The sequence below is a fragment of the Abramis brama genome (genome assembly GCF_963993115.1).
Source record: "Abramis brama genome assembly, chromosome: 16".
NCBI lineage: Eukaryota > Metazoa > Chordata > Actinopteri > Cypriniformes > Leuciscidae > Abramis > Abramis brama.
Genome location: NC_139978.1, coordinates 13,503,537 through 13,527,876, shown reverse-complemented (window position 1 = coordinate 13,527,876; position 24,340 = coordinate 13,503,537). Strand labels below are relative to the sequence as shown.

At 37.1% G+C, this 24,340-nt stretch overlaps 2 protein-coding genes across 5 annotated transcripts; both read right to left on the bottom strand.

Annotated features, from left to right (window-relative positions):
• Positions 1–215: 215 nt before the first annotated feature.
• Positions 216–18,277, bottom strand: rbm39b (RNA binding motif protein 39b). Of its 4 annotated transcripts, none has more exons than XM_084087649.1 (17): positions 18,027–18,271; positions 17,639–17,695; positions 15,668–15,738; positions 12,847–12,899; positions 12,552–12,746; positions 10,769–10,834; positions 10,532–10,654; positions 8,315–8,432; positions 8,042–8,194; positions 7,816–7,953; positions 7,643–7,708; positions 5,804–6,008; positions 5,592–5,672; positions 3,599–3,713; positions 3,387–3,492; positions 1,082–1,160; positions 216–976 (listed from the first exon to the last, which is right to left on the bottom strand). In XM_084087649.1, the coding sequence occupies exons 6-17, from the start codon at positions 10,831–10,833 to the stop codon at positions 876–878; spliced, it is 1,350 nt and encodes a 449-aa protein (XP_083943775.1). In that variant the 5' UTR covers position 10,834; positions 12,552–12,746; positions 12,847–12,899; positions 15,668–15,738; positions 17,639–17,695; positions 18,027–18,271; the 3' UTR covers positions 216–875. The 4 variants fall into 4 exon arrangements, with proteins under 4 accessions (XP_083943775.1, XP_083943773.1, XP_083943772.1 ...); XM_084087647.1 differs by lacking the exon at positions 15,668–15,738 and adding an exon at positions 17,813–17,870 and having other exon boundaries at positions 18,027–18,262; XM_084087646.1 differs by lacking the exon at positions 15,668–15,738 and having other exon boundaries at positions 18,027–18,277.
• A 2,937-nt stretch (positions 18,278–21,214) lies between these two features.
• Positions 21,215–23,917, bottom strand: rh50 (Rh50-like protein). The gene is made up of 2 exons (XM_084087145.1): positions 23,430–23,917; positions 21,215–22,341 (listed from the first exon to the last, which is right to left on the bottom strand). The coding sequence occupies exons 1-2, from the start codon at positions 23,874–23,876 to the stop codon at positions 21,346–21,348; spliced, it is 1,443 nt and encodes a 480-aa protein (XP_083943271.1). The 5' UTR covers positions 23,877–23,917; the 3' UTR covers positions 21,215–21,345.
• Positions 23,918–24,340: the final 423 nt, after the last annotated feature.

Genomic DNA, 24,340 nt, shown 5'->3' with positions numbered 1-24,340 from the left:
ATTTATGAAAAAAATTGCCTACCCTACCTTTAAGTGATGACAGAATTTGATGTTTTTGGTGAACTATCCCTTCTATACTTACTAAAACTTCCATTATTCAATTAACCAGATTGTAAAACAACCTAACAGCTCCCTCCAGAGGTGTTCTGCTCTTAATAAAACTGGATCTGGTCTACCAACACATCATAACATCATGAATACAAAGACAAAACTCATTTTTACACAGTGTTGTGAAAGTCATTTAATCGTAGAAGATTTTTAGAAAAATCAATTCTTGATTATGAAAAGTTATAAATTCAACGTCGTTTTAGAAAGCTAAACAGCTTGAGTAGACTCTCTCCAGAAAGAAGAAACAAAAACAATTCCAATTTTTTTGGTAGTCTTTTGTTGCTTAAAAGTGAAACAGAATGAAAAAATGTACTAATAGTTCACAACACAATGTCTGTCTTGAAAAGATGAAGACCAATGAAAACTTTCTTGACCTGACGACCAAACAGCAGAAGAAGCCTTCTTTCTATCCTTACAAAAACAAACAAAGAAGGTAAAACACCTTTTAAAAAAAACCCAGAATCTTCAAAACTGGTTTCCAAGAGTCAAGAACTCATCTAGAGAGGGTGACGGTGTTACAGGTTTTCACTTATCAATATACCACTGTACATAAAGCTGAGAGCTGGTCTGAAGTTTGCTTTTGCAATAACAAGACTGAAAATACAGTCCAACTGTGAAATCTAACTTCATACATTAAGAGGCCCTCAATGACAGGACTGTCTCAGGCCCACAAGCAGTTCATTTGGGAAGGGGTACAGATGCACTGGGGATCCAGATGAAGCAGGGTCAGTAGGTGGCAGGGGTCCGAGCCGAAGCGACGGGCTGGATCACCGGTTCATGGGCCTCAGGAGCTCTGTGGCTGTGGCAGCATCTGGAAACAGGTTATGGTATGTAGGGAGGGGCACGTAGGCAGCTGTGATCATTTTACCTGTAAAAAGGAAAGAGATTGCGATTAATGTCTCACACACGGCCCATGCAAGCAGTCCTGTAAAGAAGAAAACTTGGTAGATGGGAGAAAATGGTACAGGCTTACCTGCAAACCACCGCCCATGCAGAGCGCTGACAACAGACATTGCGACTGGGATGGTTGGACATTTTACATAAACATTTCCCTGCAAGAGCAAAAGTGAGGATTTGTCATATTGGGGGATTAAAATAATAATAAATAAAAAAACGGCTTTGATAATCTTAAATGTAGCCCTAAAATGTAAGGGTGTAAACACACTTCTGGTTCGCTATCTTTGTGGGGACTCAACATAGACGTAATGGTTTTTATACTGTCCAAACTGTATATTCTGTCCCCTTACACTAACCCAACAGACTCAGACTAAACCCTTGGAAAATATGATCAAAGATGGCTGATTAATTATAAATAAATTGCATTGTTAATCCTTCTGATCTTTCATTCCAAAAATGTGCAAAAATCTAACCTTTCATTGAAGTAAAATAATTGAAATCAACAATGAAATGTGCTTCACATTTTCAATTCTTTTAATTCTTAAGATTTTTGGTCTAAGAACTTCTGATTTACAAACATACATTTATTTAATTTGTCATTATATTTTAATTTCAGAATTATTGTGTGTGTGTGTGCATGCGCAAGCATGTTTATAAACAAAATGCAGTCCCCGTGGGAAGGAAAAAATTTGTAGGACAGAGCCTAAAAGTATATATACCAGGGTTCCTGCAGGTTTCAGTTAGTCAAATTTAAGACCTTTTTAAGACATTTTAAGACCATAAAGATTGAAATTTAAGACCTACACGACGCATTGCCAAAAAATATTCAAATCAAAGAATTCATTTTATTTCAATGAATTCAGTAATTGAAAAAGCATTAACTTAATTTACAGATAAAGCAATCACATTAGTAACCTTCCAGACCCAACAACGTGTGTCAGAGAAAAGAACAGAATCAGATATAAAAAAAATTATAGAAAATTGTACTTTGCATATTATAGGCCTACTGTAAAAAACACATAATTAGTTGATTTTAGTTGATCATAGTTGATCATAATTAGAGATGAAATGGCATGAACATTTCATTTAATTATTATAGTGCCAAAAATTATCACTTATCACAGAATCCTGTTCAAAAAGTACTAATACTACACAATGAAATCAATTCACCAAGTTTTATGTCGAAAAACAGCAAATAACAAATAAAATTAGCATCAATACGCACTAACATAAACATTAAAATAATACGATTAAAAATGATAGCCAGATTTTAAAAGTGTCTTGCAACATGTTATATAACATGTACAAGTTCAAATAAAGTTGACAAAAAAGGTTTTTATAAAAAGATAAACCTCACATATTTCAGACTTTATCTTTTTTGACTCATTCTTTTTATAAAAAATGATTTAGTGACATTTACAATACACTTTAGCTTATCTTTTATTATTAATAGTAAAATTCGGTCCGATTTTCCCGTGGCGTCTGTCGTTGCTATGCAACTCCACAATGACAAAAAAGTTTTAGTGGCTAATGGATTTCCACCGCCGAAAAACGCTTGCTGTAGCTCTGTTACAAGATTTATTTACGGAGGAGAGAAAAACACCCGTAGTGTTTGGGTGCACCCGCATCCTTCATGTCTTTTTTCATGTCGCTGCGCCTGGAAAAAAACGAGCGCGCGCGCCTACATTTGAATGAACTTGAGCGCGAAAAAGACGCGATATGTGAACTGCCTCTTGGCGAGCGACTTCGATACTTTTTTGCTACTTTGTAATAACTTAATGCGGCCAGCGTTTCTGGAAATGAACGAGGGTAAAATCTTTTTTAAGACCTGACTAAATTAAATTTAAGACCGCGGATGAAAATCTGGCTGTTTTTAAGACGTTTTAAGGCCTTAAATTTAAAGTTCAGAATTTAAGACATTTTAAGACTTTTTAAGACCCCGCGGGAACCCTGATATACACTTTACAATAAAACTAAAAGTTTATATTATACAAATGTAATTGATAGATAAAAAAGAAAAAAGAAAAAAAGAAACATGATTTCATGTGTAAAGCCATAGTTCACTTTCGGGTCAAAACGGACCCCAATGCAAAAGGTGTAGCAATAAAAAATAAAAAAAATCATTTCAATTATTAGATAATTTATCTCTTACATATATATATTTTTTTTTAAAAGAAAGTAGTAAGTCTTAAACCATCCAGAGTTTAAATTTTGTACTAAAAACAATGGATTTGTATCTCATCTGGGACAAAATGGATCTAAATGCATTAAGAGGGTTAAAGGTGGAAAGAGATATGGCTAATTTTTTACATTTTAAAAAGCTGCAATTTTAACAGGGGTGTGTAGACTTCTATAGCCACTGTATAAAGGTGATCACTTACTTCAGCTGAGTTCTTGTCGACGTATATGTGAACAACTCCTCCATGTTTTTTGCACTCTTCGATGACATCATCCTGTATCTCCATGTCCCAGCCAGGTTCGTTTTCCCTACAAAGCAACACACAAGAAGTTTCTTTTAACCATGACTTATCTTATTTGACATCACATACACCGAGGAAAAGGAAGGAACGTTTTAATAATTAGTGCAACTCACATCTGTGGACTGAACATGTTGGAGAGCTGTAAACAATGAGTGGCCAGAGGCTGAGTTGGAAGGTTCATAGCTTGGTTCATCCCGTGATTGGGAAGAAGAGGAGGTGCGGATGAGGCTGTAAGTGGCACAAAAACACAAATAACTGTCACTATCACAGGTAAGCATCATATTGTGGGTGCATATATTATGCGATTCGGGAAATAGGGCTCTTGAAATAACTCACTATTTTACAAAATTTTACTGTTAGCCTTCTGAAGAACAAATAATTGTTGGGAACAGGACAGCAGGTCAACAAGCTCTGTTTGGATCTGTCAAATCTCCTCCGGAGGCAAATTCTCAAGACCTCAGTGCACTTCAAATTAATCACATCAGACACATAGGATCATAGGATATGTCAGATATCAGATTTTTTTTTTAACAGTGTGAAGCACAAACCACATGGAATCTGATCTTTTGGATTCCAACCTTTTTGCTTATTCCGTGGGCGGAGATTATTTAAATAAGGAACATTATGACTTCATAAGATCTGGAAAAACGAGTTGTAGTCCAAATTCTGTTAAATAAAATATCTCCCTTTGGAGTGGAGTGCAGATTTTTTTTATGCTCAAACAGCAACATTTCACACTAACTATAGTTGAAAAAGTGAAAAAGCATAATAGGATCCCTTTAAATTATGTTTGCACTTTCACTTTGAGTGTCGTTCCAGTACGTGCGCTTCAGATGATCAATGCAATCAATCACAGTGCTAATCGCAAGAAAGCGTGTCAAAATGACTATTTCCTAAACTGTAAATGGTTAGTTCATCCAAAAATTTTAATTCTGCATTTACTCACTTTCATGTAGTTTTCACGCACCACGCTCTCATTTGAACGTCCACGTTTACTACAGCATGTGCGTCGTTGTAAATCTGTTCATCATATAAAGTCATCGTGTCTCTTCAGAAGACTTGGACTTAGATTAGACTACTCATTTGATTATTTTTACGATGCCTTTATGACATTTTATTTTAGATCTTTTAAGTTTTAGAGGAATGGACTTTAAATGGAGGAACAGAAGGTTTCAGGTTTCATAAAAAATGTCTTCATTTGTGTTTGGAAGTTAAATGAAAATCTTATAGGTTTGAAACGACATGAGGATGAGTACATGACAATTTACACTTTTGAGTGAATTATGTTATAAATACAATAAGCTGAGCCTAGGATCAAACTAACTCTATTTCGTGAATCATATAGTTTACATCAACGATATATTATCGTCGCATTTTTATCAGTCCAAGTGACTTTCACGTCACTCTACATCGACATTCGTCACAAATCTGTGCTGACTGCAGTCATTTCAAAGATTTTACATACGGGTAGTTCTTTGGTCACTTGGTAAATGTGGAAGACAGATGTGAAGGTAGTCAGTGGAGGGACAGTGAAGTGCAAAACTATACTATACGAGAAAAGCACTGCTCTCTCTCTCTCTGCTCATCCGCTCCTGTGCACAAATCACCTTATAATTGAATGCGTAAATGCTGACTTCACTAACCTCTGTGTTTATTTCCATATGACAGTGTGCTGCATGCTGTCTTTGTTTTTATTACTTTTGCTAACAAGTAGGTCAGATTCACACTCAGAACTGTTTTACTGTATTTCAAAAATGTGAACTGTCAAACAAAAACATTGGATCTAAGGAATAAATCAGAATTGAGCACTAAGGCTTGCAGTGTGAACGTAGCCATATGCAATATTTTAAGTCGAAAAGCCTCATTATTTTGGAATCTGTCCTGTCTTATATGAATGAGATATAAGTACAATGAGGTTGATGAAGATCTGTTTTCTGTGACGAAGGTTTATATTAAAGCAAAAGATGCTAAATGACATGGTTACACGCTGGTATCTGTCATATAGACCAGATTTTGTTTTAGTTTAGATCAAGACATTTAGATCAAGATCCACAGCCCATTCAATGGATTCTAATATAGGATTATGAAAAAGATTTAAAGACACACCATTTGCCAGATTTCCAAATGTCACAGAGCCGCTCATCTGTAAGGCATGCTTGGCAGCGGCAGGAATCTGCAGTCCTGTGCCTAAAAACATCCCAGACACATTTCAATGAGTTCACAACAATGCAATATCACTTGGAATACTAAATGCAAAGTAGGCTGAAACAGTCATTGGCACATCTGGGAGACAGTAACACGTAGGGTTCAACCTGTACCTTCTGCGAGTCTTGCCATCAGCTGAAGACGACCCGTCGTGCCCAGGTCAATGCCAGTTCTCTCCAGTTCATCATTGTCCAAGAAAGAGCTGGCCGAGGACGCATCCGAACGCTCTGTAACATGACCCACCTTCATTGGCCGCCCCGCAAGCTCAAAACCATTTAGCTGCTCCAGGGCTTTTTTTGCACATTCTGCATCTGCAAACTGCACAAAAAGACAGCCAATCAGCATGGGAATGGTGAAATAGAACTGTCCTTGTCTTTTTGAAATGAAAGTCAGAACATTTATAAAAACACATTTAAAAAAGCTACAGAAATTGGTCATTCAGAAATGGCCTCACAACTAGGGCTAAACAATTAATTAAAATAAATCCAAAATCTCAATATGATGGTGCAATTGTTAAATCATAAAGGTTGGGATTTAAAGGGGGGGTGAAATGCTCATTTTCACTCAATCTCCTGTTAATCTTGAGTACCTATAGAGTAGTATTGCATCCTTCATATCTCCAAAAAGTCTTTAGTTTTATTATATTTATAAAAGAAAGATAGGCTGTACCGAGTCTTTCCGGAAAAAAACGAGCGGCTGAAGGCGGGCCGTGTGGGCGGAGCTAAAGCTGTGCTTACGCGCCGAGCTAACAACACACAGAGACATTTGAAGCAGTTTTACTCACCGCCCGGTTCCAACGCACGACCGCAAACCTTTATCATTGTGACTGCTCGATCCTTAAGCATTAGACGATCTGCAAATCCGTCGATGTGGGTTTTGTTTATAAAACAATCATCGTCGAAATGCAGGGAACAAACAATCTTGCACAACCTCCGTTGATGCTCTGGAAAAACAAACTCCATCCACTGGTCCCTTAACGCTGGGTTCTTTGGGAATCTGTGCAGGGTTGTCTTGCCCTGGCAACCAAAAACCCACTTCTTTGGTGACATTGACTTCCCTAAAGCCGAGCACAGCGCTTTGATGGGCGTACTGCTTTCACTCTCTTGCTCTGGTCTACAGTTGCGCGCGCGCCCGCGTCCTTCCGGAGAAGTGCCCTTAGGACCCGTATAAGGAAATTCTGCCGCATCTGACGTCACACATGCCCATACTCGAAAAAAACTTTCCGAAACGTGTGACAAACCGGAAGGAGCATTTTTGCAACAGAAATACTCCTTCAAACGTACATTTTAATTTTTGAAACTTTGTCCATGTTTAGCATGGGAATCCAACTCTTTAACAGTGTAAAAAACTCAGTATGCATGAAATAGCATTTCACCCCCCCTTTAATTAAACAAATATATGCGCTACATATGCATATGCACTGTCTTGCAAAAAGAGAAGAGTTAAGGACCCCCTGAGGTTTTGCAGCCAAAATAAAAGCTTGAACAATTATAGTTTTAAAATAAGCATATTATAATAGTATTGAAGACACAGTATTGCAATTTACTGTAAAATATAAATTGTATATTATTTTATCTCAAATTTCTTACATTTTACAATAGTAATATTTCTTATTTTGTTTAATAATAATAATAATAATAATAATAATAATAATAATGGTCATTAAAAAATTGTGCAGCTCACAAACAAGTACAGCAAACCTGGAGTTTTTTTTTTGAAAACCACTGCAATCATAATTTTATTTAAAAAATTAGAAAAACTATAATTATAATTGTATATTTATATTTATACTGCTTTCCCCAAATCATGCAGACCTACTCAACCACGAAGGGCCAAAAGGGAAGGACCAGAATTTTTGACTAGTCATCCACTGACTGACTAGTAAGTTAGATAAATAAAATGTAGCATATGGCCCCTTTATCATTAGTAAATTTGCATTTTGATGAACTCACTGATATGAAGCCGTATCCTTTCGACCTGCCCGTCTCACTGTCCATCATTAGCTGGATGCCTTCAATCTGAAATGAGACAAATAACTCAGACTGATTAGCAGATTCACTTACTTTTAGTTTTATCCTAGTTTAAATGCTTATGCATGCAAAACCATTTCAAACGCCAACCACACCTTTCCGAACGGCTCAAAGATGCCCCTGAGCATGTCCTCAGTAATATTGAAGTGCAGGGAGCCCACGTACAGCCGCATGGGCCCTGCACCACCTCTCTGGAGCATGCTGGCCATGGCTGCGGCCCTGTTCTTCTCAGCCTGAAATATGCGAACAAGTCAACAAAATGATTCACATGCATTGGATTAGTAATCAGACCGTGGTTTTGCATTGTGTTGATGCTCTGACCTGCGAAGCCTGGACTATGATAGGCACTCCCAGAACTCTCTGCCCCGTCAGGCCGATTGCCAGCGGTACTGATGTGGCCTCCACAAACTCAATATAGGCAATGCCCTTTGACCTCCGAGAGTTTCTATCCGAGATCATCCTTACGTCACGGACCTTAAAAGATGGATATAAAAGCTGTCAGGTGTTGTATCTGTCATTTAATATCAGTAAATGGGGAATTTTTTTTTATACAAAAAATAGGAACCAAGTGTGCTTTAATATGTGGCATCATACTTTTCCCACTGCAGAGAAGAATTCTTCCAGATCTCTGGGTCTAATTCTGGCAGCGAGCTGCATGCAGAACACTGTGCGGGCGTCTCTCTCTTCTGGGCTCAGATTATCTATTGGTTGCCTGTTTAAAGAAACACACAGGTCATCAACCACTGAAACGCAAGTCATTCCCTCTGGAAATAAAGCTTATGACCGCAAATTAATCTCTCATGGACATTCCCATGACACAAGCCATTCTGTAATCATAGATAAAGATCATGGCCATTTGATACAGTTTTTTTATGTGCAATATAAACTACAAGGTTTGAATTCATATTTCTTGACCACATGATACTGCATAGACATACAATCATGTTCTGAGTTGTGCATAATTCAACACATTTAATCTTATTTTTTGTAATGTCTCTCAACCATCTCTCTTTCTACAGTCTTTCTTCAAATCTCCCTCTTGTTCACTCTCTCTCCTCCACCATCACTGCTGATTGGCTACATGCGTGTTGTGGTGCTCGGTCCGATCCGCTTTCAACAGCGTCCCAGACATGGATTATTGCACCTTTAATAAAGATTATTATACTTTTTTCATGTCAGGCCAAATGGACATTAACATTCTCTATTAAAATAATACTTTGTGTATTTGTGTACTTTTTGACAATTGTGAACAACATTAATCAATTGAATCAATGACACATTTATATAGATCTACTATATAGCCCTTAATTTTGATATCAAATCAGATTTTATAGTAAATATGATACAAAACTGAAATCAACTCTTTGTGAGTGAATCAAGTTAATAAAGTTAACATAGTATACTATAATGCAATTTAATTATTTTTCTGTCTATGATTTGAACAGGACAAAAACCTTTTAACCAAATGGCCTGTAATAGACTCTTTTAAAAATATTTTTTTGGTTCTTTTTATTGATTAGCCTATTTTGAACAACATTAATGCATTTAATCAATGAAACATTAATCTAGATCTTATAGCAAGATTACAGAGAGCTGTCGACTTGACGTACAGTATTACTGTGAGACAGAAGGTGAAAGATTAACCTCTAAAACCTTTTAAAGTTGAAAGTCAGCACTGTCTGGAGGCTTCCTAAACCTCAGAGTTTGTAAACACTGTAAAGACCGTAACGATGACAGTAACGATTTTACCATATCAATTTGAGCGCAAGTCCGATGATGAAACATTGGAAGAACTAGTTATTCAACCCGAACCTCCATCGCAAGGACAACTTGAGCAGGACATTCACTACTCAGTTTGACGTACATTATGAGATGTTGCAACTGTTATTCCTCACCATCAGCATTAACAAGTGCATGTCCATCAACAAATCGATGTGTATATTTCAAATTTATTGCAGTGCACATGCGGGATCAATAACGGTGCATGTTCACCCAGCACTAACGTGAATGCCTTATTTAACAAACATTTGTAAAACAAATCTTGCTCCATCCTTTATCTTTACTCAAAGTAGTGAGAATGACAGACAATTTGCATTAATAGCCACACTTTTAAGTAATAGTGGCTCAGAGCTGATTCAGCAGAAGTATTTCAGTAACACCGTAACAACGATTAGCTGGTTAGCTGGAAACTTGCACAACATACAACACAAAACTTCAAGTATTTTGAACACCTGGTAGAAAATATATACATACACCAATAATTATTCATACTTACAGGTTGTGATTCTGAGGAGCAAGTTAGTCCAAATAAATTGGGTACAGACCCATCTTTCAAGGGCAAGCGTTTTGTGAATCCCACGTTGAACTCCGAGATTTTAGAAGCAGTCTTCAGTGAAATGACATTTGAGGGTGGGTCTAGTTGTTCGCGGGCATTCAACATTGGCGGGCATTATGCAAATGTATCTTCTAGTGACATAGAACCGTAAAGCAGTAGGATTCTAATGAAAAACGACTCATAAAAGGCGGTTCAGAGTCAATTATTTCTTTTGGGAGACAATAACTTCGACTTTACAACTTTGCAGAACATTTACATTCTCAAACAGCTATATTAGACACTGCATGAAAGGGAATATTCAAAAAACCATAATAGGGACACTTTAAAAATAACTGTTCTACCAGTTCAGTTCTTCACATTTTAAGTACACCAAGATGGCTGATTTCGCTCTGCCTTATCTAGTGTCATTTAAAATAGCATGGCTATGGAATAACTTGTGGAAATACTTCAATACTTCAGTACTACAGCAGACTCACCTGACAGGGCTTTTGTCCTTCTTAAAAGGGCTTCTGTCCTTCTTAAACGGGCTTCTGTCCTTCTTAAATGGGCTTCTGTCCTTCTTAAATGGGCTTCTGTCCTTCTTAAATGGGCTTCTGCGACTAGAATCAGAATACTCCATCAGTCTGTGTTTATTACCCATCTGTGTATGATTACTCAAGACATACACAAACATTCAGCACACAACAGCCAACCAGAGTCACAGATGAGATCACCTGTGTTTGGTGAAATGTTGTGGGCCGATCTTCCCTCCGGGACCACCATTTAATTTCGGCCCCATACTATGACATATAAAACAAGGGTTTTTCTCAGTGTTAAACTAGTCAACTTTCAGCCACTGTGGCCATGCGAGGGCTACTACATACTGGTGCAAGGGGGGAGGGATACATTGAAAACCAAATGCTGTTTTAGCCAAGGAAAAACTATTGGTTAGAGGTAAAAAGTCATTTCACAGAAGAATTTATTTATAATGATAACCCAAATCAGACCTAACATGAGCTGTAAGGTTTATAAGTGATTATATTGGTTTTGGTAGAAGACAAGTGTGAGACAAGTTTTATATTCTTTAGAAATCATTTTAAATTCAAATTCAAGGAGGAGAACTACACTATCCACAATCCTGAAAGGCGAACCTCCTGAAGTCCACCAATCAGAGATGACATTGCTGTTATCATGAAAACAAGAACCATGCCATAAGACCAGAGCGATCAGTAAAATTATCATATTTTAAATTTTATATATGTAGCCTATTTGGTAATATTTTAATATTACCCCCATATACTTAAGAAAATATATGTGGGGAAACATACTTCAGGAACCATGTACACTGAAGAAGTGGGCAATTACTGTTTGCTATTTAAAAGTGTCATGAAACTCCCCCTGTTTTAGTCTAGTCGTTCACTTGAGTTGAAAAAGTCTCAAAAAATGGGCGTGTAAAGCTGTGGAAAAGTGGGAGAGTAGAAGGTGGGAAAAGGGGACACAATCATCAATAAAACAACACACCTGCAACACACTTATTATAAAGACACAAAATATGAAAAAACAGTTGAGAGCACCTTGATGCATTTAAAAAATTAACCCTATGACAACAAGCTCCCAAGAACGAGGATGAAAAGCAGAAGAACATTTAAAAGGTCTAATAATATTTCTATTACATTTAGAGCAATACAGTCTCTGAACAAACGAGACACGTCAGTTTAACACAGATAGAATAAAGGCATAGTTACTTTTTTTGTCCATTCTTCTTTGAATAGAATGGACATAATTTTCTTCTGTGTATTAGAATAATCCATCGTGTTCATGATCAGACTGTATCAGATTCTCCGCTGTAATGCGATCTCATGTGTAATACAGTGCGGCGATTGGGTTAAAACAGTTCATTATCATGAATAAATGCAGAAGCGCTCAGAAACAGTTGACGTCCGCTCGTTCGTCCAGCCCCTACTGGAGCCCCGGCAGACAATCCGAACCCGGTACACTTGCATCATGAAGCTACAGCCGCTTACCCATGTTACTAGGTAACAGCTATGAAGGAGAAGGGTGCCAAAATGGATAGAGTTGCTCGTATCACTTTTGTTGTTCTTTTTTTTTAACCTTTGGTTTTGTTTCCAAAGAGTCAACACATAATGACATCTATCTGCCATGAATGTACTGCAAATGTTCAAAAGAAAGCGGGAGACCATTTCTGCTCAAGGCAGGCAGAAATTAGATATACATTCTCTCTGCTTGGAGTGCGTCAGACCCGCTTGTCAGAAAGGTGAGTGAGAGCACACACAAACACACAGTTATATGCATACGTCATTAATAGCGGTTCACTTCTGTGATTTAATACGATTACAGCCCCTATGATTGCATTCATAGCAGCGGTGAGACCACCCTTTTTAGGCAGACCCGAGTACGGTTCATGTGTGCGAACCCGAGTTCACATCGTTAAGCGTTCACATCCTAAAGAAAAATAAGATAGAGCCTCTTAAATGAATGATCAGGGGCTAAACTCACAAGGGGCTTTTACGTCCACGAAAACGTCCACCACGTTCCTTGCTGCGGGATCGCGAACGCTTGCGCTCTTTGCTCCGTGAACGCCTTCGCTCGCGGCTGCGGCTCTTGCGTTGTTCTCGGCTCTTCTTGCGCCCCCCGCTTCTACTCCTCCGCCGGCCTGGACTCGGACTACGACTGTTGCTGCGTCTTTTCCTACTGTGGAAAAAAAACCCACAATTTCATTAATTCTCATAGTACATTTTACATGAAAAGCTTAAAATCAAGAATGAACAGACTACAGAGGGTTTTTGCTTACTTTTTGCTGCGTTCCTCATTATGACCATTGGCGCTAGAGGACTTGCTTTCACCCTGAACAGGATTGATAAAAGAACAACATGAGGATGGAGAGGAAACACTGGAAGTGGAGAGGGGAGGGGGATGAGAGAAGACAGGAATGCTACTATTGTTGGCTCCTTCATGATAAATTGCTTGATTTTCCTCATTTTATCACTTTGGAGAAAAGCGTGTGCAAACTGAATATAATCAAATGGTCTGTTCTTAATAATAAGATGTTGGCGGGGATAGTCTTCAACTTTTGAAAACTATCAGTTTAAGTTCAAGGTCTTGACATGTTAGGCCATGTTTTTTTATGGGACCCTTCAGGGCCGTAGTATAGGTACCCTGCAATTTTAAGCCTAAGTCTTGCTGTTGTCAAGCTATAGAGATGCTAAAGGGCATTCCAGAGTCGAGGCTGTCAGTCCATGTGATCTTCCCCAGTTAGCGCTGTTGGACTGTGAGAGCTCGATGCCATCTCTGTCTCACAGCTTGTCCTGAAGCAGACAGGGATTTACACGGCTTAGTCATATCGCCTTCCAAAAGACACCGCATCAAAGTCATCCAAAAAGATACAACTTAAAACCTCATCAAAAGACTTTCAGGGTTTTTTCCTGCAATTTGACAGCTATGACAGGCACTTGTTTTTTGTTCATTAGAAAAAAATAAAAAATAAATTATATTTCTATTTATTTTTAATGATAGAAATGATTATTGGTGATACAGTTTTAAAGGGGTCATGAATTGAGAAATCAAATTGAGCCTTGACCTTTTGATATGCAAGCTGTCATCGTACTATTAAAACATCCTGTAAGTTTCAGAGCTCAAAACTTCCTCATTAGTCCTTCCTCATTCAGTGCAGCTTTGCAAACAGACTTTTACTATAAGATATGGACCCGACAACAGCCGCGTTTCCATTACAGATTTGCGCAAAACTTTTGCGATATTTTCAATTAAAAAAAAAGTCAATAAAAACTATTGCGAAATGACGCCGTTTCCATTAACCGTTGCAATCTCGCAATAAGTCATTCCAAAAATCATGGCAATTGATGTTGGTAGGTTTATGTATATCTCAGCCACCACACCAGCCATTATATTTAATCGAAGGAGACGTAGGCGTATTATCCAAGCATTAATGGCAAGGAAAGCCCCTTACACTTGGGAACGGCCACGTGTGAGGTGTTTCTGGGTGTTTCTCCCTCCTATCTGCTTCAACGTCTTGATAAAATGTGGCATTTCTTTGTCGTTTAGAATTCACAATTCCTGTAATACTTTTGTCTTTTATGAGATTAATGATGAACTCTGTCTCGTCTTCTGTCCAAACATACCGCGCCATCTACGCCAGGTGACCATTTCCATTGCTGTTTTGCGAAATATTCCTTTTTCAAATTGCCTGAAAAAACACCTCATGCGAGTGTAAAAACTCCAATATATCACAAAAAAGATTTTGCGAAATGTACGTATTTCTATTGGGCATTGCGCATTTTCAATTAGCGCACTTTGAAGGCTAATGGAAACACGGCTAGTAATGCCACAACATGTACAGTAAGTTACTGTTAATTCAAAGTTCTGTTAATAATCTGTTCTGGACTCTTATTTACATGTTTGAACTGTTAGTTATGATAAAATTCATTCGTGAGAGTGCAGAAATTGAGCTGCAAAGACAAGATCACAGCATTCATGCACTCAACAGACATGTCGGCTACAATGCTTATCGCTGCACCCTTTCATGCGACGGGAATAGATCTAAATTTAATGCTAATCAAGTTTGCTTTTCATATGCAAATATGTTAGCCAATCACAGCAGTGGGCATTTACACTGAAGTCTCACAGCAGACACGGCCCTTAAAACAGAGCGTTCAAATCAGAGGACTAAAATAAGGGTAGAAAATGGCCTTTTATTTCTAAATTATGACTTTTTTGTGGTAAATATCACATTTATAAAATAATTTAAAAAAATGCAGTTCATGACCCCTTTAAGATAAAGAGATATAACTAAAAAGGGCATGCACAAACCAACGATTTTAGAGACCATCACAGGACTGGGTAGAGAGACAGTATTCATATCTATAAACTTCAAGTTCATTTATAGGAGTATTGGGGTCAGAAATTAGTCCTATTATTCAGCAAAGATCCATTAAAATGTTCAAAAGTGACAGTAAAGACATTTAGGCTATAATGTTACAAACCATATTTCAAATACATTTTTTTTAAACATTCTATTCATTAAAGAATGCTGGGAAAAAAGTATTACGGTTTCCTGAAAAATATTAAGCAGCACAACTGTTTTTAAAATTGATTACAAATTTAGCATAATTATTTTAATGATTTCTGAAGGATCATGTGACACTGAAGAATAGAGTAACAGCTGCTGTAATTTCGATTTTGCTATCGCAGGAATTAATTTCGCTTTAAAATATTTAAAAATAGATTACAGTTAATTTGAATTGTAATAATATCTCACAATATTACTATTTTTACCGTATTTTTTAATCAAACAATTGCAGCCTTAGTGAGTATAAGGCACTTCTTTCAAAAACTTTTTTTAAATTTAACTTTTGAACGATAGTGTACATTTTTATGCCACTCCATTAGTTTCACCTTCAACAGATTTTTACTCATAGTGACATTATTGAAAGGTGAATACTGTCTCTGCTCCATGTCACATTATATTTCATCTATTGCCATTCATTCGCCGTTCTGAAACCGAATAGATTTGATGGTGTAAGGTGGCGGTCTATTTGTTTTATTTTTTTACCTAAGGGATCAAAGTACATTTATACATTGCGCAATTACTACCTTACTTTTTTTCACAGTTCACACTGGAATCAAAGATGTATTCAGGGGAGCAGAGGTGAGATATCATTAGGCAAGTCTATAAAGAGAGATAGATGGGCATTTATTTGTAATTCAAGATATGCAACTACACAACATAACTCTTTCTCATACATATTACACAATTTTACACTTCAGTCAGGCACAGACAACACATGTAGGGTTTTCTGAGCAGCCATATGACAACACAAGGAGTTCAGTTCACAGTTTTCACATAAAAGTTAAAATTCTGTCATCCACCCATGTTGTTCCAAACCTGAATTACTTTCTTCTGAGACACATAAGACTTTTAAGCTAAAAAAAAAGAAATAATGAAAACTCAACATAAAGGTACCATAAGTAGCTAATAAGACTAGCAAAGGGTTAGAAACTTTGTTTAAAAAAATAAATAAAAAATAAAAAAATAAGAGAAAAAACAAACAAAAGGTACTTAACTGCTTTAATGAGGGAAAGAACTACACTTCAATGAAGCATTTGTGATGGAGAAATAAAACTATTGATTTAAAGATGTTGACGACTAATTAATTGTAATTGCTTATTGTATTAATAAAAGCATATACCACCAAGTGACAAGCTCATAGTAGGTCTGTCTTTAATGGTTTAAATATCAATTTCCCAATGATGAAAATAAATAGGATTTTGACTTTCAGAACCCAACTGTTGTACACTATGGGCCTGCTTACACCTGGTCACTTCATGCATTTTTTTCTGATTCTATCAGATCGTGAAAAGACAAGGTGTAAAAGCCCTCTGAAACACTTGAGACAGATTTAAATCCGATCACTTAAACAACTTCAGGAGGTGGTTTGAGACGGATTCCTACACAAAACTGAACAAGTGTAAATGCATTTGGTTGTTGGAGTCAAGTGTCTAAATTTTACTCCTCCCAAAATGTAAAAAAAAAATTAAAGTGTGAGAGCATGTTATAGTCACATATGAAAGCACTACAGCAAAATGCCTCGCCTCAGATGAGTAGCTGAGTATCTCTTCAGCAAGCCAACGCGCAAACTACCGCAAATTAAACAGTAGTCGCAGACGCTCAACACACAATCTTCATTAAAAGTAGTGAGACTAAATGATCTTACCAGTGCTAATGCTGCTCTCTCTCCTATCTTGATCTTGTATCTTGCAGATGATAAATAAATAAAAACGTATATCTGTTTCTTGCGTTGACATGAAATCTGTTAAATTCGCATAGAGTGTGGGAATTGAAGATCGTATATATTCGTTTTGCGGAGACACATTTATGCGGCCAAGTGTAATGGTAAAACAGTTTTAACAAATCAGTTAGCTATCCGATCAGTAAAAATACATGAAGTGACCAGGTGTAAACAGGCCCTATATGTATACTTATTTTTATGCTGTTTTTCATCCTTTTTGAAGCTTGAAAGCTCAGTCCGCTTTCATCGCTCATAAAGGGATAGTTCACCCTAAAATGAAAATTCTGTCATCATTTACTTACCCTCAATCTGTTACAAACCTGTATGAATTTCATTCTTCTGTGGGACTCATTTCCAGCCTAGCAGGAATCTGCACCATCCTGGTGGCGACTGAGGAAATGTAAGATTTGTTTCTTTTTTTTTCCCAAAAGAAGATATTTTGGGGAAAAAATACTATGGAAGTCACTGGGGTCCTGGGCCTGTTTGGTTATCCATATTCTTCTTTTGTGTTCAGCAAAAGAAAGAAATTCATACAGGTCTGGAACAACTTGAAGGTGAGTAAATTTTTTCAATTTTGAGTGAACTACCCTAACCAGAGACATTTTCTGAATTTGTCATTTTGAGTTCCTCATAAGAATGGAATTCATACGGACTGGAACAGCGTGAGGGTGAGTAAAGTATGACAGATTTATTTTTATTATTTTCATTTGGGGTGAATTAATCATTTAAATCCTACAAAAAAAAAGAGATCCGGTAACTTCCGGTCGTCTATCAACCCACCTTCTTATAAGGAGCTTCCAGCATGGCCTCAACATCGAAGTCATCCGCCATTCTGACCTGCCGTAAATGGAAAAAGCAAAATACGTTTACAAACATAACCAACCTCACGAGTCATAGTTTATGCTTCTATTTTAGTACTCTTCGACAAAACAAACCTAAAGAAAACCATCTTACAGTCGAGCTGTGGTGCTGCTGTTCTTTAAATAACACGCTCGATTCTGCAGCAAACGTTCTCGAGACACAACAACAACATTACATAAGCAGCTAATTTAGACGTCACATTCATATCCCGACAGACAGCATACTGTAAATTATGTAATATTTACATTTATATCTGAGCCAAACTCCTAATTAGACCACGTACTGCTTTTTTTGGGCAAAAAATTACCTGGTTTTATTTAGCACTCCGGTTATCGTCTCGACCTCTGCTACGCGAGTGTGAAGTTTGCCACTCAACACAACTGCAAAACAAACGGTCAGATCCGCCTATAAACAAGCAACACATACACGAACAATCATTCAAACAAAAAGAAATAACGATGTTTATATCTGTGGATATTTAAGAAGCTCAGTTCTGTTTGTCATGAGGTTTCCCCCCCAACAAGACAACTTCCTGCTTTCCCCAAAATGGACGCTGATAGGGGGCAGGGTTTCCTACCGTTTCGTAATGTAGATAAAAGTCAGGGAAAGGAGAATTTTGAGTTTCTTCTTTTTCGGGTGTAGTTATCGGCCTACTTGCAGAATTTGCAGTGCTTCATTTCCGTTTCTTTGAATGCCCTCGTTGATAGATCTGCTCTGTTATTGTACAATTTCCGTGACATGCATTGCAGAAACTGGCGTTTTGTTTATTTAATTCTTTTTTAATATTAATTTGATTTTATTATTTCATTGTATTTTTTCTTTTGTAATATAAATCAAATATAATATATAAATTAATATCAATGTAAATATAAATGTAATTATTATTATTATTATATGTCGAAACTGCAACTACCAGTCTGACCAGTAGGGTTCAAACCGCCACGACTGCCCCATATATATATATATATATATATATATATATATATATATATATATATATATATATATATATATATATATATATATACTATTTTTAAAGATATCTATAAAATAAATAAATATTTTAAATGAGTTTAATCCTGTTGAAGTTAGGATAAAATATATAATGTACCTTTAAATAAATGTTCATTAAATGTTTTTGTTATGTACAGTAGTGACTAAAGCACGCGGAAGAATGCGTGTGCGCGGGTGTGTCTGTGTGTGGGTTAGTCTGTTTTTATGTTTCAGATTCCATTGGACGAACAGCCTGTCACTCTTCATTATGAAAGATGACAAGCACGGCAGAGCCATAGAGAGAATGGCTCTCTCTATGGCTCTGAAGCACGGCACATTCCGCAAGTAGCCTATTTTATCTATGTATATTATAACTAAGTTACTACATCCGAAAAAAAAGCTCAAAACTCTCCTTTCCTTTACCTTGCACCATCCCTGTTTATTGATGTTGCTAGAGTTATTGTATGTGCTGTACTTGACCGAAGCGTTCTTAGTATTGTGGATGTAGAGTGTACAGTTTTGACCAACCTGAACCTGCGTTTGTGCTGTCTCTCTTCTCAAGTCTCGTCACGTTGTATATTATGTGTAAGGCTAGGAAGCAGTTAGAGTAGTTTAGTTTGGGGCGTTTTTACGCTGAAGAACTTTTGGGTAACACTATATTACCAGTGTCCTTGTTACATGTTAAATGTAGGCTAGTTTCTATAGTAATTAGGCATACTATAAAATATACATTATTACATGCAACTAACCCTGAACCAAACCTAATCCTAACCTAAATCTATATTAAGTATGCTACATGTAGTTAATTGATATTACTCAGTTCCTAAATGTAAAATTACACTGCAAGGACAAAATAAAGTGTAACCGACTCTCCTTTTCTACATATTCTTTTGATAATTAGTTTAGTTTGATAAAACTAGAGGTGTTTTGTTCAATTTATTCCTTTTGTTTGGTGCCTCTCAGGCTCACCTTCCCACCTTAGTTTGCTGTTGTATTGTTGTCAGTCACAGACAGATAGATAGAAGGGATAGTGCATGACCCCAATATAATCAACCTGTTAATTTATAACTTTTCATCAAGATAACTTTTATCACTTGTAAATGTAATGTACTTCATATTTCACAGTTTTGACCTGTTAACTGTTTAAAGGGTTAGTTCACCCAAAAATGAAAATTCTGTCAGTAATTACTCACCCTCATGTTGTTCCAGACCCGGTAAGACTTTAGTTCATCTTCGGAACACAAATTAAGATATTTTTGATGAAATCTGAGAGCTGTCTCACTCCTCCATAAGCTTCTATGTAATTGAAACTTGCTGGCCCAGAAAGTTAGTAAAGACAATGTTTAAAATAGTCCAAGTGACTACAGTGGCTCAACCATAAGTTTATCAAGCGACGAGAATACTTTTTGTGCACAAAAACAACAACAAAAATAACGACTTTCTTCAACTATTCAATTTCTTCTGTGTGGGCCTCTGAGTGAGTTCACTTAGTGTAACAGCGCAGCGCTTCTTGGTTGTATGTCAGAACGTAGGCTCACTATTAGCTGACGCTGGCCATGTGTGTGATGCTGGCCAATAGTGAGCCTACGTTCTGACGTACAAGTGCTATGCTGTTACACAATGAGGGTGGTGTTGCTAAATGAGAAATACAGATTCCTAAAGCTGTGCTCAAAATACAAAAAAAAGCTTGCTAATATAGTGTTAATGAAGTAAAAGGCCTCTTAAGTGAACTTAAATAGAGTATACATCCATGACTTTCATGACAAAACACTTAAGTACACTTTTAAAAAGAAAACATAATATTGTCAAATTAAACGTTTGACCTTGAAATACATTTTAAATCACTGATTTAATAATGTTTTGCATGCTCAAAAGAAGTACACTTATTTTGATGTGTTGACTAACATACAAAAGCACATGTAAAGTTAATATTTTTTTTACATGTACCAACTTGCAATTTGCAAATGTGTAATTATAAATGTCTAAATACATGACATACAATTTTCAATAGAAATTACATTAAAGTATATTTTAGTTTACTGCCCATATGCTTGTCAGTACATTCAGCAATAAACTTAACCATAAACCATATTTAATAGAAGTAATTATGAAATTACAAATAAAAAATGTCGACCAAAAAGCACTCTAAAGTTAAGCTAACTGCATTTAAACATTAATTTAATTGCAAATAACATGCAATTAGGTATCCAACAACATTACATTCAGTTTGCAGTATTTTGTTTTAAAGTATTATTTCCAAAATCAGTACTCTTTTTAAAAGTTATTAAAAGTTTACCTCTTTTTCACAAGGGTAATTTAAAATGTATTAATGGAAAATTAAAAAAATGGTATTGAATGGTATGGTATGAAATATTTATGATTCATATATATATATATATATATATATATTTTTTTACAAATACATACATTTAATCAATATTAGGCATAGATTTTGATACAAACAGTATATGAACCATATCCCATCAAATATTAAAATAAGATATTTTAAAAATAAGCTACACAGTACTCAATACTAAAGTCCATAATGTTTTATGGTCTAGTCCAACATTGAGATTAATTCCTCTTATTTAATGCTCTTGTCAAACATCAGTCATTTTCAAGTGCTGCTTTTTTCAGTCAACATCAGTTTTGTTCGCGTCTTTGAGAACGCAAGACCGTGTATCCTGCGGCCTGTTGACAGAGTTGTAATCTGGAGGAATGTCAAAGAAGAGCTCATCATCAAAACAATTCTCATCACTGGGGGAAGCCAGATACGGTAGTTTGAGAACAACCCCAGTCAGCAAACCGCCCACTGCCGAAACAGCAATGGTCCCGAACACGGCAGCCACCTGAAAGAGTGCTTGTTCCTGAGCGCTCCGACCCAATCCCGCTTCCAGGTCCGGGATAAACACCCGCAACTCCGCTAGCAGAGGGTCTCCCTCTGGAGGAGCCCGATGAGAGAAGGTTTGGTAGAGACTGGGGCCGTATGTTTCCTTGGTCGCCACCAGGATGCCGCAGATTCCTGCTAGACTGGAAATGAGTCCCGTTAGACCGTGCAGGTTGTGTATGCCACACTGATCCTGCAACCGCAGCCGACGCGCCAGGAACGGGCTTAGGTATTTGTACCCCAGCATGCACGCGATGCATCCCAGGATCCCCAGTACAAAAGCAGCGGCCGGTGAAATCATCATGTCCACCGAGGCCCCAACCGTTACACCACCGGCCAACGTTACATTCTGCACGTCGGCCATGCTGATCTTGCCATTCTTGCTGAGCATGCTGGACAGGGCGAAGGCGGTGATTGTGGAGGCACTGAGACCTATGAACGTGTGCAGAACGGCTCGGTGTTGGTCGTCACCCTTGAAGGTCAGCGCTGAGTTGAAAGAGGGCCAGAACACCCAGAGGAACAGGGTTCCCATAACAGATAGCAGATCCGACTGGTAACTCGTCTTCTCGTTTGGGTGTCCCTCGGTTATGCTGGGTCTGTAGAGGACAAAGGTGACACCCAGTCCAAAGTAGCATGCGAAAATGTGGATGAGGATGGAGCCACCAGCGTCGTTGATCTTCAAGTATTTCAGGACGGCCCATTCTGTGACACCAAACACAGGGATCTCGAGCAAGGCCATCACCTATAAACAATACACAATGTGTAGTTTGAAGATGTAAAATATGTAAAAATGACTCATCTTGCTGACATAAATGTACTAACAAAAGTTTGACACAATTGAGCCATGAACATTGGCTTCATATAGGTTCAGTACAAAAAGTTATCATCTTTTCATTATTTTTTTTAATAGGATGCATCATTTAATCAAATTCTAAGGCAGCATCACATGTATCTATTGCGGTGAATGCAATCCCAGAATGCATTGCGTCAAGCTGTGCTGTATATTAGTTTGTATAAAGCACATATTAATACCTTAATCTGCATGACCTTATTCTACATTCCTAATCCAATTCCTACCCAATACCTAAACATGACAACTACCTTACTAACTATTAATAAGCCGTAATTAGGAGTTTATTGAGGCAAAAGTCATAGTTAATAATAGTTAGTTAATAGTGAGAATCGGACCCTAATCTAAAGTGTGACCACAAGTCCAGTAGAATATTTTAGTTTACAATTACTACATTCAGAAATATGTCAAAGACAAATATAAAATGACACAGAGATGTACTTAAGTTGATCAAAACACTAAAGTTTAGCTAATTGCATTTAATATGAATTTAAAATGCTCCTTTATTTTTTAACATTCAACCAATATAAATTCATCACATTCTGTACATGCATAAGTTTATATTTTAAAGTATATTATTTCCACAATAAGTAGCCTACTTTTTAATAAAGTCTTATAGTGTTCTTCTTTTTCACAATTGTTGCAACATGTTAACAGTTTATCTCACACAGAGATGCTGCCTATGTAGGGAACACCCAAAGGATGCTGCTTTAGAAGGAAGGTGATTTGGGAAGTAGACAGTGAACTTTGTATAGAAACTATTTAAAGAGTTTTTGATGCATGGCAGATCTTTATCACACAGGTGAATGTCTCCTTTTAGTTTTTGCGAATGAATATATATTATAATATAATGAATGTGAATGTTCACCAAATCTTTCCACTGTCTCTTTTCAGTGAAATCGAGTAGTGTTGCAATGGACAATGGAAAATGTTGCAGTATCTAATATCAAACCACCTGCTGCAAAAAATGATAAACTTACCAGGAGTTGCACAGGGCTCGTCTTTCCCAGCACTGCTCCAAAAGAAATCAGCACAACAGCACAGGCGAACTCAGCATTGATCAGATTCAGCACACCAAGATGAATCTTCCCATCATAGTAAAACTGAAAGAAGCCCTGGACCAGAATGGCCCACTGAATGGTAAATGTGGCGATTAGGAAGTTAAACACCATTCCACCAAAACCATAGCGCCGGAAAAAGGCCAGAAGGCAGCCGAATCCAAGAAATATCATCACCTGAATGTCAGCAAAAAATGGATAGTTCTGATACAATGAATTCTCCATGGGCCGTGTCTGGTTGTTCTGTAAAACTGCATTAGCGTGATCATCGTACGTCACAAAGAAAGCATAGAGGACCACAATCATGACCTCCAATGCAAAGATTAGTAAAGGGAGCCGCACACGCAAATTTGTAGACTTATTCTTCATTTTGACTGTAACTGAGCACAGAGCCAGCAGTCCTGCCTCCGTTCTCTTCCAGTGACACTTATTTATTTTATCTACTGTAACTTGATAAGCAGAGTGCTTTCCATTGGTTAAAACATGAAGTTACATCACCCACATGCTGCTTAGGCAAAAGGAAATCCAGCTGCACTTTGCCCTAAGTAATAACCATTATCAGGTTTTAATTACTCAGCAGTTTTTAAACTTAAAGGGTATGGTATAGACTCAATTGAAATAATCATATCATAAAAGAGTGAGAGATAGGATGAGAAAGGAAAAAAGAAACTCAATAACATGTTTATTGCAAAGATCAATAGCACAATCAGTGACATGAACTTCACTGCTGAGTTCAGACTCGGAGTAATGCACTTTCAACAGGGTTTCACATTATTGTTTCCTAATAGTGTTGATAACACAGTACAGAAAGATAAGCTCATTTGCAAAAGTGC